The sequence below is a fragment of the Guillardia theta genome, assembly GCF_000315625.1.
Source record: "Guillardia theta CCMP2712 unplaced genomic scaffold GUITHscaffold_20, whole genome shotgun sequence".
NCBI classification, from domain to species: domain Eukaryota; class Cryptophyceae; order Pyrenomonadales; family Geminigeraceae; genus Guillardia; species Guillardia theta.
Genome location: NW_005434654.1, coordinates 62,212 through 72,301, shown reverse-complemented (window position 1 = coordinate 72,301; position 10,090 = coordinate 62,212). Strand labels below are relative to the sequence as shown.

The 10,090-nt window shown below is 51.0% G+C and overlaps 5 protein-coding genes across 5 annotated transcripts in view; 2 read left to right on the top strand and 3 right to left on the bottom strand.

Moving 5' to 3' along the window:
* The window catches only part of GUITHDRAFT_93522 (hypothetical protein), a 3,883-nt gene extending 586 nt beyond the window's left edge, over positions 1-3,297 (bottom strand). The window contains exons 1-14 of the mRNA XM_005835607.1: positions 3,101-3,297; positions 2,851-3,054; positions 2,675-2,800; positions 2,404-2,520; positions 2,272-2,359; positions 2,130-2,173; positions 1,984-2,058; positions 1,773-1,851; positions 1,487-1,596; positions 1,313-1,352; positions 1,226-1,262; positions 751-1,039; positions 555-624; positions 255-304 (exon numbers count right to left, since the gene is read on the bottom strand). Coding sequence (XP_005835664.1) covers positions 255-304; positions 555-624; positions 751-1,039; positions 1,226-1,262; positions 1,313-1,352; positions 1,487-1,596; positions 1,773-1,851; positions 1,984-2,058; positions 2,130-2,173; positions 2,272-2,359; positions 2,404-2,520; positions 2,675-2,800; positions 2,851-3,054; positions 3,101-3,292 — 1,521 coding nt within the window. The 5' untranslated portion in view covers positions 3,293-3,297. The remainder of the gene's footprint in view (positions 1-254; positions 305-554; positions 625-750; positions 1,040-1,225; positions 1,263-1,312; positions 1,353-1,486; positions 1,597-1,772; positions 1,852-1,983; positions 2,059-2,129; positions 2,174-2,271; positions 2,360-2,403; positions 2,521-2,674; positions 2,801-2,850; positions 3,055-3,100) is intronic.
* A 1,664-nt stretch (positions 3,298-4,961) lies between these two features.
* Positions 4,962-5,969, top strand: GUITHDRAFT_136380 (hypothetical protein; the record flags this gene model as incomplete). Its single annotated transcript, XM_005835606.1, has 1 exon — positions 4,962-5,969. One exon carries the CDS (start codon positions 4,962-4,964, stop codon positions 5,967-5,969), a length of 1,008 nt encoding a protein of 335 aa, XP_005835663.1.
* A 41-nt stretch (positions 5,970-6,010) lies between these two features.
* GUITHDRAFT_105315 (hypothetical protein) lies at positions 6,011-6,926 on the bottom strand (the record flags this gene model as incomplete). The annotated part of the gene is made up of 9 exons (XM_005835605.1): positions 6,011-6,139; positions 6,185-6,232; positions 6,280-6,348; positions 6,405-6,441; positions 6,496-6,536; positions 6,582-6,633; positions 6,683-6,770; positions 6,825-6,870; positions 6,921-6,926. The coding sequence occupies 9 exons, from the start codon at positions 6,924-6,926 to the stop codon at positions 6,011-6,013; spliced, it is 516 nt and encodes a 171-aa protein (XP_005835662.1).
* Positions 6,927-7,738: 812 nt separating this feature from the next.
* GUITHDRAFT_151653 (hypothetical protein) lies at positions 7,739-9,078 on the top strand. Its single transcript, XM_005835604.1, has 4 exons — positions 7,739-7,766; positions 8,609-8,674; positions 8,724-8,780; positions 8,824-9,078. Exons 1-4 carry the CDS (start codon positions 7,764-7,766, stop codon positions 8,893-8,895), a joined length of 198 nt encoding a protein of 65 aa, XP_005835661.1. The 5' UTR covers positions 7,739-7,763; the 3' UTR covers positions 8,896-9,078.
* Positions 9,079-9,263: 185 nt separating this feature from the next.
* GUITHDRAFT_136379 (hypothetical protein) overlaps positions 9,264-10,090 on the bottom strand; it is a gene marked incomplete at both ends in the record, with an annotated part of 4,138 nt that continues 3,311 nt past the window's right edge. Inside the window, 4 exons of the mRNA XM_005835603.1 lie at positions 9,264-9,392; positions 9,609-9,653; positions 9,745-9,807; positions 9,855-9,903. Coding sequence (XP_005835660.1) covers positions 9,264-9,392; positions 9,609-9,653; positions 9,745-9,807; positions 9,855-9,903 — 286 coding nt within the window. The remainder of the gene's footprint in view (positions 9,393-9,608; positions 9,654-9,744; positions 9,808-9,854; positions 9,904-10,090) is intronic.

Genomic DNA, 10,090 nt, shown 5'->3' with positions numbered 1-10,090 from the left:
TGTCTCCAATTTCATCATCATCATCATCATCATCATCATCATCATCATCATCATCATCATCATCATCATCATCATCATCATCATTATCATCATCATCATCGTCGTCGTCGTCGTCATCATCATCGTCATTTTTATCATTGTCATTATCATCATCATCGTCGTCGTCGTCATCATCATCGTCATTATTATCATTGTCATCATCATCATTGTCGTCGTCATTATCTCCATCATGAGATTCATTTGATGTCTCTGACCTTGAGAGCCTCGACGACCGAAAGAGTTCCGAGGGCTGACGACTTGCGACCTTCAGCCACGTGAGCGAGGAGCAAAGGAGGAGGAGGAGGAGGAGGAGGAGGAGGAGGAGGAGGAGGAGGAGGAGAAAGAACAGGACGAAGAGCAATAATCAGTTGCAACAATCAACGAATTATTTGTTGTTGTAAGCAGGGGAATGGGAGACAAAGGAATCGAGGAGGAAACAAAACGAGTTGAGGAACAACAAAAATGAGGAGGAGGAGGAGGAGGAGGAGGAAGCAATCGATGATCGATCGTCTTACCTGTGAAGGGAAAGCTGTCGGGGCTTCGCTGACACTGCGAGTTGACATTAACCCTCGACACGCAGTTCACCTGTAGGCAAAAAGGAAACAAAGAAGAAGGCAGGAGGAGGACGAGGAGGACGAGGAGGAGAGGACGAGGACGAGGAGAAGGAGGAGGAGAGCGTCAGATCTGCAAGGTAGCATCGTCTCATCCTACCAGCACGTCAAGAAGGGGACCGAGGTTGGAGACATCGGAGGAGGTGAAGACGGCTGCCTGCTGTCCATACTTGGACTGCTTGACATAGTCGGCGATCTCTTCCATGGAGCTGAAGGTGCCGACAGAGACCAGAGGGCCGAACTGCTCCTCTTGCATGACTCGCATGTCCATGTTGGTAGGGTAGACGATGGACGGGAAGACCATGGTGTGTCCCCAGCCCTGAGCTGCGCCGGGAGAGACAACGTTTGCTCCCTTCTCCATGGCGTCAGCGCGAAGCTCGGCGAGGTACCTGACGGAGGAGAATGAGGGGATGGAGGCAGGAGATGTAGAAGCGAGCAGGACGAAGAAAAGAGGAAGAGAAGTGAACTATAGGCATGCAAGGCAAGAAAGATGAGTAGTACGCAAGGAGGAGGAAGACGAGGAGTGAGGGGAGGAGGAGGAGGAGGAGGAGGAGGAGTTGGGGCTGTTGACTCACTCAGGCTTGGAGGGCTCAGGAAGAGGAGTGATTTGAACTAGCGAGATTGATCAGCGATGACGCACAAGTGACAGCAGTATCCTTTACCTCCCTCCTCCCAGGGAAGACCCGCCTTTAGGCTTCCAACCTGTTGCGATAAAGTCAAAGAAAGAGGCAAGAGGAGGAAGAGGAGGAGGAGGAGGAGGAGGAGGAGGAGGAGGAGGAGGAGGAGGAGCAAGAGGAGGAGGAGGAGGAGGAGGAGGAGGAGGAGGAGTCTCTTACAGCAGCGACGAATTTCTCCATGAACTTGTCCATGACGCTTGTGTGGATCATAAGCTGCTTCAGGGCAGTGCATCGTTGCCCGTTGTAGGAGAGAGAGCCAAGAACACACTCTGATCAAGCAGTGAGGCGCTGAAGGTAGACAGCGAGGGAGGGAAGGAACAGAGAGGAGGAGGAGGAAAGGTGAGGACAGAGCAAAAGGGGGAGCAGGAGTAGTAGGAGGAAGCAAGGAATGAGGCGGAAAGAGGAGATGAATCCAGCAGGAAACAGAAAGGGTTGTCAGTATCACCGGAAACCGCATTGTCAAGATCCGCATCCTCCATCACGATTGCTACGTTCTTGGCTTCGAGCGAAAGGCAAAGTTTGAGCTTTGCAAAGTATCAGTCTCTGATATCCCTTCTCCTCCTCCTCCTCCCCCTCCCCCCTCCCCCTCCTCCCCCTTCTCAACAGCATCCTCCTCCTCCTTTCTCTATCCTCATGGCTTCAAATTTTCTCCTCACCTTGTGCGGGTTGGGCACGTTCTTGATGAGAGCATCTGCTGCCTTGGAGCCTCCAATGAAGGCGAAGATGTCAACCTAAGATGATATAACCACCATGATCCTCACTTCTGTTTCCCTCTTCCTCTTCCTCCTCCTCCTCCTCCTACCTTGCCAGTCTCCATGATGGGCGGCATTGTCTCGCGTCCGGCTCCTTCAAATTGAGAGTCACACTCATGGACATGGTCCGGGGCAGGGAAGACATCGGAGGACGAGGGAAAGAAGAAGAGAGAAGGGACAAGAACAAGATACCTGAGATAAAGTTGACAACTCCCTTAGGGAAGCACTGGGCAAACGCCTCCATGGTCGGGATGTGAGCTAGGCAGCCAACATTCGGGAGCTGAGAATCTTATCAGAGAGAATGATCGTGGTTGTGATTGTTACCTTCATGACGCAAGTGTTTCCCATCAAGATAGCGGGGATCAGAGTGGTGTAAGTTTCGTTGAAGGGATAGTTGAATGGCCCCAAGTTCAACATCACTCCGATAGGCTTGCGACGGATCTGTTCATCCATCGATCATTACCCCCGTCAATGTTATCATCATCATCATCATCATCATTCAACAACCTCAACGTCCTAATCATCAATCGCGTGTTTCATCATCATCATCGTAACAACCATCAACATCATCTTCGCGGGATGTATTCATCCTAACCATTGCAAGAATTCCCGACTCTTCTGTCAGGTTATTTTCTGCATTGTGAAGCTCCTTGGCAGCCTTGATGGTGGCGTTGATGTAGTCCATTGTCCTATCAAACTCCTTCTCGGCATCCGGCCGAACCTGTCGCAACAATCTCATCCTTGAAACAAACACAACCGCCTTCTACTGACCTTGCAGATCTCCCACATGAGAACCTTCACGATGATCTCGCGCTGCGGCTTCAACAGCTCCACGAACTTCTCCATGCACGCGATCCTGCTGCTCAAAGACATCTGCGGCCACTCTCCCGCTCCGTTCCCCCATGCGGCAACGGCAGCATCGAGTGCCTCCAACGACTCCTTTGGCGTCAGTCGCGCCTGGCAACCAATCTGAACCTGCACATCCTGGTCAAACCACACCACATGAGTTCGACCCTCCTACCTTCTCCTCCGTCCCTTCCAGGAAGATGGGGGAATAAACAGTTTGGATGGCTCCGTCCCATTTGCGGATTTCTCCATTGATCATGTACTTAGCACCATCGATGTTGGGACGGTTGATGTACTCAGGATCATCCTGCTTGACGAGGATCTTCTTTCCTTCAAGAGAGTGCTGCTTCGAGACACCTGCGGGCATTTCCTGCAGATCCTAGATCAGTAGAGTGCCTTGCAAGGATCTGGATCTTGTTTCCGAACGGAGGCACAAGAACGTAAACATGTATCGTACGATCAACAACCGCTAGATTCTTACGGGATCTCCCAATGATACATTCAAGGCTTTCTCTTCTGCATTTCTCCGAGAAAGATACAGCGTGAATAATAATGGACTTGTTGTGCACGAATCGCCTTTCATGCTTTCACCAAAACAGTTTCGATTACATGACAACGATGTCTTCGATCCTTTTTGCACCTACCTACTGCTACAAACTATCGATCTCCTCCTTCCTCTCTCCTTCTCCCCATCATCCTCTATCCCAATTCAAGTCCTCCCTCCTTCCCACCCCGCAACGATGCGTGCATGCCCTTGCTTGTGTGTTTACTACCCTCCCATGTGTATTACTACCCCTACCCACCAGCATTTTGACTACCCCCAAAATCTAGACCCACCCTATGAATTCATCGAACGACTGCTACTGTAGCCCTTTCACTTCATATATTCAGGACCCACCCTACCCACATCTACACCCCCTTTATAACCACCCAACCGGGTAAAATTAGTTCCCCCAGGCTCAACCACCCCTGCATCTACTCTTCACAGAGGTCACATCCCTCAGAGCCTGCCCCCTTTTAAATAATTGTTAGAAAATCTTAAAACTTATATAAGATTATTTTTGTTGAGCATATAATTCTTGTACTGTTTAAAAGAATGTATAACCTTTTTATCAGGATGATCTTAAAACTTTGTTTTACATTCAAGATTTTGAATCTCAAGCTTCGAAATCACTTGTAATGACCCTACCTTCCAACTGCCGTTGAAAAGAACCTAGAAAACAGGGGTAGGCTTATCCTTCTAACACACATAAGGCCGGTACCGGCCGGCCAGCCTACTTATAGTGTGGCAGGCTGATCATCGCCGAATGGCATTCCGGGCCCGGCCGGGCCGGGCTATGCCACCAACGTCACGGCGTGGCACAGTGATGGCGCCGCGGCGTGACTGAGTCGGAACGGCGGGGCGGAGTCCGACCGTACTAAGCTCAGTGACGGAGTGATCTTCTCAAAGTTAAGTCAAGTTGAAAATTCCAGGACAACTTGATCAGGAGCCTGGACTCCGGTGACGCTCAGCTGGTACCGTAGTACTACGGTAGCCTACCGGCGGCTGCCACTGAGGCTGGACCCGGCGTCCGGGACTGGCCAGAGGCCCGGTCACCGGGTCGGGCCGGGCCGGGCGGCGGCCTGGCCGGCCCGGCGGCCTCAGTCCGACCGTACCGTAGTACGGCCGCGGGCGGCGATCATCGGATATAGCGACAGTGTGCCGGCCCGCCGGGCCCGGCCGGCCCGGGCCGCGTCCGACATGTTTTACTTGGCCGGCCTAACAAACTTCCGACAGTGCAGTTGGGGAGAGAGGTGGGGTATTTCTGGTACAACATCGAGTAGAAGAAGGGGGTAGGAAAAGGGTAGGGGTAGGGGTAGGGGTAGGGGTAGATTTGCAGCGGCGGAATGGAGCGATGAACTGTGTAAAGGAGGTGGTAGAGGACGCGTTGAGGGGGCACAGGAGGAGGAGAACGGCCGTTCTTCTCCTCCTCATCCTCCTTACTCTTCTTGTACTGTTTTCTGGCAAAGTGCGGCAAAGGATCATCAGAAGAAGGATGGATAAGAAGGAAGAGATTCGACTGGAATCCGATCAACTCTTGGAATGGCTGCAGAGGAACGGAGGACAAGCCGAGTCCATCGCAATCCGGCAGTTCGATCACGGAGGAGAGAAAGTGAGAGGGGTCGGGGCGTCTAGCTCGATCCGCAGGGGACAAGAGCTTCTGCGGGTTCCAAGAAGCTTGTTCCTAGCGCCGGGCAAGAAGGCAGGTCTTGAACAGCAGGAGGTAACCCTTGCTGCAGAGATTGCGAAGCAGTTCCAACTAGGCAGTGACGGTCAGTATGAGAGATACTTGCAGGCACTTCCCGGAAGAGAAGAACTTGATGGTCTGCATCCTTTCTATGCCTCGAACGAGGACTTGGTGTTGTTCAGTGACATACCGTACGTGAGTGCCATAAGGAAGAAGAGGACGGTTCTGCGAGACGCATGGCTCAAGCACAAGAATGGAGATTCTGCATCATCTTCGTTCGACTGGGAGGGAGATTTTGATTGGCCCGAATTCTTGCATGCTTTCATCCTTCAGCTTTCTAGGAGAATGAGGATTGTTCTGCCTGCTGAGAAAGGTGGCACCAGCGAAGAAACGATTGCGCTGGTGCCGATCATCGACATGATCAATTTCTGTGGATCAAAAGAAGCAGCGAATGTAGAGCTGAAGCTGGTGGATGATGGAGACGCTCTTGTCGTCGTGTCCAAGAGGAGTATCAACGAGGGGGAAGAACTTCTGTTGTATGCTGCGGCAGCAGAGCAGAAGAAGAAAGAGAACGGGGCTCTTGTATACCAGTATGGTGTGATGATGGGTGACAACGACGTGCCCAGTCAGCAGCTGGAGAAAGATGTTTGTGAGAGTCTCGAATCGGCCATCCATGAGATCCATGGAAGGAAGGATCAGAAACACAAGATAAGGATGCTTTTTTCAGCGCTGGTGTATGAATGCTGCCAAGACACTCATAGCGTAAGGGATCCCTCAATTCTCAGTGCAAAGCCGATTCGGACATCGGGGAGTTGACGACTACAGTAGAGAGAACTGAGCTTACAGCTGTGTTGTATCTATTGCTTAGCTGGGTTTAATCTTTTAACAGTTGAAGTAAACTCGCGTAGTGTTGTTTCACCGTTGAACACTCTCGAGACGATGGACCGGATTGCTCCAAGAAACTGTGTTCCTTCAGAGCCGACTAACTGTGAACCAATCATTGCTCATTCCGCTTGACAGAGACATCAAACCCCGATGCAAGCCACAGGCTTCTTGGAACCGCAAGCTTTCGCAATGTCCTTCATCATCATCATCAGCTTTTGGATCTTTGACTTGCAGCATCAACCTCGGACTTTTCAACCCAAACGAGAGGAACGTTGTGTGTCTTACATTGTTTTGGCAGCTCATTCAGAATCTGAATCCGACATGAGCCACCCAAACAACAAGGACGAGAGTGTGAGAGTATCTGACCGTTTTCGCGCCTTTTTCTCCAACATCTTTGGCGGCTCTGTGAGATGCCAGTCAATATGCAAGCACATACAGTTGCGTCTAAACTTCATACACAACAAGGTCCAGTTGCTTAGAGCCCATCAAGCCCATCACCTGAGAAAATTTGAGACAACGAACAAGCCGAGTATAAGCTTTCACCACTCGAGCTCCGCGCTTGAATATGGGATAAGTTGAACAGTCCTCGATGGTGCTGAGAAACTCTGAGCTTGAGATTCCATCTCAATTCTGTTGCATGATACCACAACAGGTCGTTCAAGATTTCTCCAACAGCAAGTGGACAACAGATGTTGTCTCTCAATTCGAGCAGTTCTTGCTGTTCCTCCAACACTGTTGATTTGAAATAAAGTCATTCTGCCCGAAAACAGATTTCAGTGAGGATACTGTCAATGTTTCTTGGCATCGGCTCTCCGAATCTTGGATCTTCCTTCTGCAATAGATCCTTTCAACACCGCGCAAAAGCAGAACTTGTTCTCTCACAAACATTTCGAACAGAGTCTCCAACGGATGCCTGGAATGATGCTCGTGCTGCAACGGCAAACAAATAGAAGCTTATGCACATATCATCTGCAAATTCTGCACAATCGGGTTACCTGCTTTTCTTGTGTGAGTTGCGATTGGAGTTTTCGCTACATGTTGCTTCAATACACTGTTTCTCGCTGTTACATCTGATACCTTCTGCAGGATGGTCTTCCTTCTTTTCTTGTTCAGTTTCTCAGCATTCCGTTTCTCTCTCCCTTGTCTTGTTGCATGTACGGTTGGATTATCAGCACCACCCCGCACATGGTCAACGAGGAACGTCTTGCAAGTAACCTCCTGCAGGTACTTGCGAACAGAGATAGAGCTTCTCTCTCCCAGACAACAACAACCCACCATGAGCAGAGGAAGTGTTCGCATTGTTATGGAGAGATGATTCATGCCGAATATAGTAGCATACCCTCCGTAGGTTCGCGTCATTGCGGCATTACTCAATTCATATATCGATGGTCTTTCTTGATCCAATTGCTTTGATCAATCGGCTGCATTAGCGTTCGCTGTGCCTCGTCCATCCATCTGCTCTTGCTCAGGAGATCATGTCTTCACTGTTTCATGCTTCTTTCCGAGCGCTTTCCATCTTCGCTTTCTCCCGCCTTCCATTGCTGTATCCTACGGTCTCATCGCGACATCATCTCGAAACTCAGTCACACAATCACTGGAGTGCCACTCGGAGCGAGTGCCGGCCGGGCCCGGGGGAAGCTTCAATATAATAACGGATGTAACGGTATTATAATCTTCCGATCCAGGCTGGCAACCGGAAATAGACTCAGACCCTACCGCCGTCACATGGTGAGCCTCGTTGCCCGAACCGCTAGCGAAGAAGGAGAAAATGGCGAGACTGTGAGAGAGGGAGGGAAAGAACGAGCGCGGAGAGGCCATGAGCAAAGGACCGGGAAGAGAGGAGAAAGGGGGGGGGGGAAATACGGAAGTTATGGTACGATCACAAACTTGCTCGCCTCTTGAGCCTGATCCTGCCACATGTGTCCTGTTGTTATGCAGTCAGACAGTTTGACGTTGAATGATGTGTTGATGATGTTGTAGTCTGAATTTCTGATAATCATCATGATTCACCATCGATTACGAACATCGACAGGGATGGCGTACAGAGGGAGAGGGGGGCAGGAAAGATGGGATAGGAGAAACCTAGATCGGGAAGCCATCGCAAGACCGAGATTATGGTCGAAAGGAGTTGAAGCGATGTGAAACGTTGGAATGGGGAGGAGGCAAGGTAGAGCAGATGGCATGATTCGAGAGCGATGGGTGTGGTAGAAGGGTAGGGTGTGGTAGAAGGGATAGACGCCTCGGATAAAAGAGCTTGTGTTGAGATCAAAACAATGCTGTTTGTTTGCATTGTGAAAACATTTGGCTGTCAGATACCCAGTCATCAGCAACATTTTCATTCCTTGTTCTGTCATTGTGCATCTCATGGGCCTGGCTAGTATGCGACTGTTGCATCTCAGAAGTTTATATTACCCATGATAACATTCCTAAGATGTGGAATGTGCTTTTCATGAACAAGCACTTTCATAGTGACTGACTTGTCGTTCAGTTTCAGGTCTTTCCTCGAAGTTCTTGCACGTTTCGCTGCTGACGTCTGTGTTTGTTGTGTTTGCTCTGCTGCGCTTCTTCTGTTGCAGCTACTCGCCCGTCTGCAGACCACGAAGCTTCTTGATGGCCCTTACATCGGCCCGGAGGAGGTGAGACGGTTGGAGGACAGGCAGATGTGATGATAACGACGTGTGTCAGAACTGGGAGCACATCGAGCAGTTTGCTCAGCTCTGCTACAACCCAACCCCTTCCCTTGTACGTGATCCAAAGCTCTCCTCACACACTGATCAGGCCGCAGGTAACTCTGGACCCCTGTAGCACGGAGAACCAGAACGCAGGAAGCTTTTCTAACTCGCCTTTCTACAAGTGAGGGTCTCAGTATCAGCAGTGAAGAAAAGGCATGAAGGATAATTGGCTGTAGAGATGTTGAGAGCAATGGAGGAAAGGTTGTGGATATCAGAGATCGTAAGATGTTGATTTACTGTTATCCAAATTTACGTCATTTCACTTGCAAAGCGTATCTCCCAGCACAATAAAATTTCCTTTTGTGGGGAGAAGTATGGGAAGAAAAACAATACAACCAACTCGAACCCCATCCAGCAACGAGATCAGTCCGATCTCGATCTTCCACCACCAAAGAGAAAAAATTGAAAAAATAACAAGTAGACTAGAGTTTGATGTGTGTGGTGCCCTTTTCGAGCTGCATCTCCACCCGATGCCCTTCAGCCCAGCATCTGCTCATCCGTTGGGATTCTGCTGGTTGTTGGGCATGTGATGAGGGAGCTGAGGAGGAGCTGACTTGGAAGGCACAACCTTGTTCTGAGGAGGAGCGCATGCCATCCCAGCATAACTTCCCATCCCCCCCATCTGCCACATCATGTCAAACAAGACACGCACCTTTCCACCCTCCTCTTCATCCTCCTCTTCCTCGTCTCGCTCCTATCCTTCTCGCTCCTATCCGCTCCCATCCTTGGTCCCCTCTCGTGTCCCCTTCTCTTGTCCTGCTCGTTCATCCTCCTCGCTCATCCTCCCTTGCCCTCTCCCCTCCAGCAGCTCTTTCATTCTCCTCCATTCGTCATGCACCTGCTGTGGAGGAGGCCGGGCCATCATGTGCTGCTGCTGGTAGATCTGATGAGGCAGACAGCCTCCCGACACAGCAACCATGGTGGCGCCTGCTAGCAGAGTCAGGACATCGCGCTCAGGTGCCAGCAGCAAGCACCAGGAACGCCGTGGGGTCCAGTTTGTCTCCCTGGGACAGGCACGTTTCCTCGTCCAAGTTGTCCTGCACAGTAGGAGTCAACCCAGTAGCTGATGCCTCGACGAGCTCACCTGCTTGCCCGTAGCTCCGAGCTGGTTGCGGATGACCGGCAGGCATGCCCTGCAAGGAGAAGTGAGGAGGGAGGGAAGGAGGAGAGAAAAGGAGGGAGAGGGAGGGAGGGAGGGAGGGAGGGAGGGAGAGGGAAAGAGGGAGGGAGGGTAATGGAGGGAGGGAGGGAGGGAGGGAGGGAGGGAGGGAGGGAGGGAGGGAGGGAGGGAGGGAGAGGGAGGGAGGGAGGGAGGGAGGG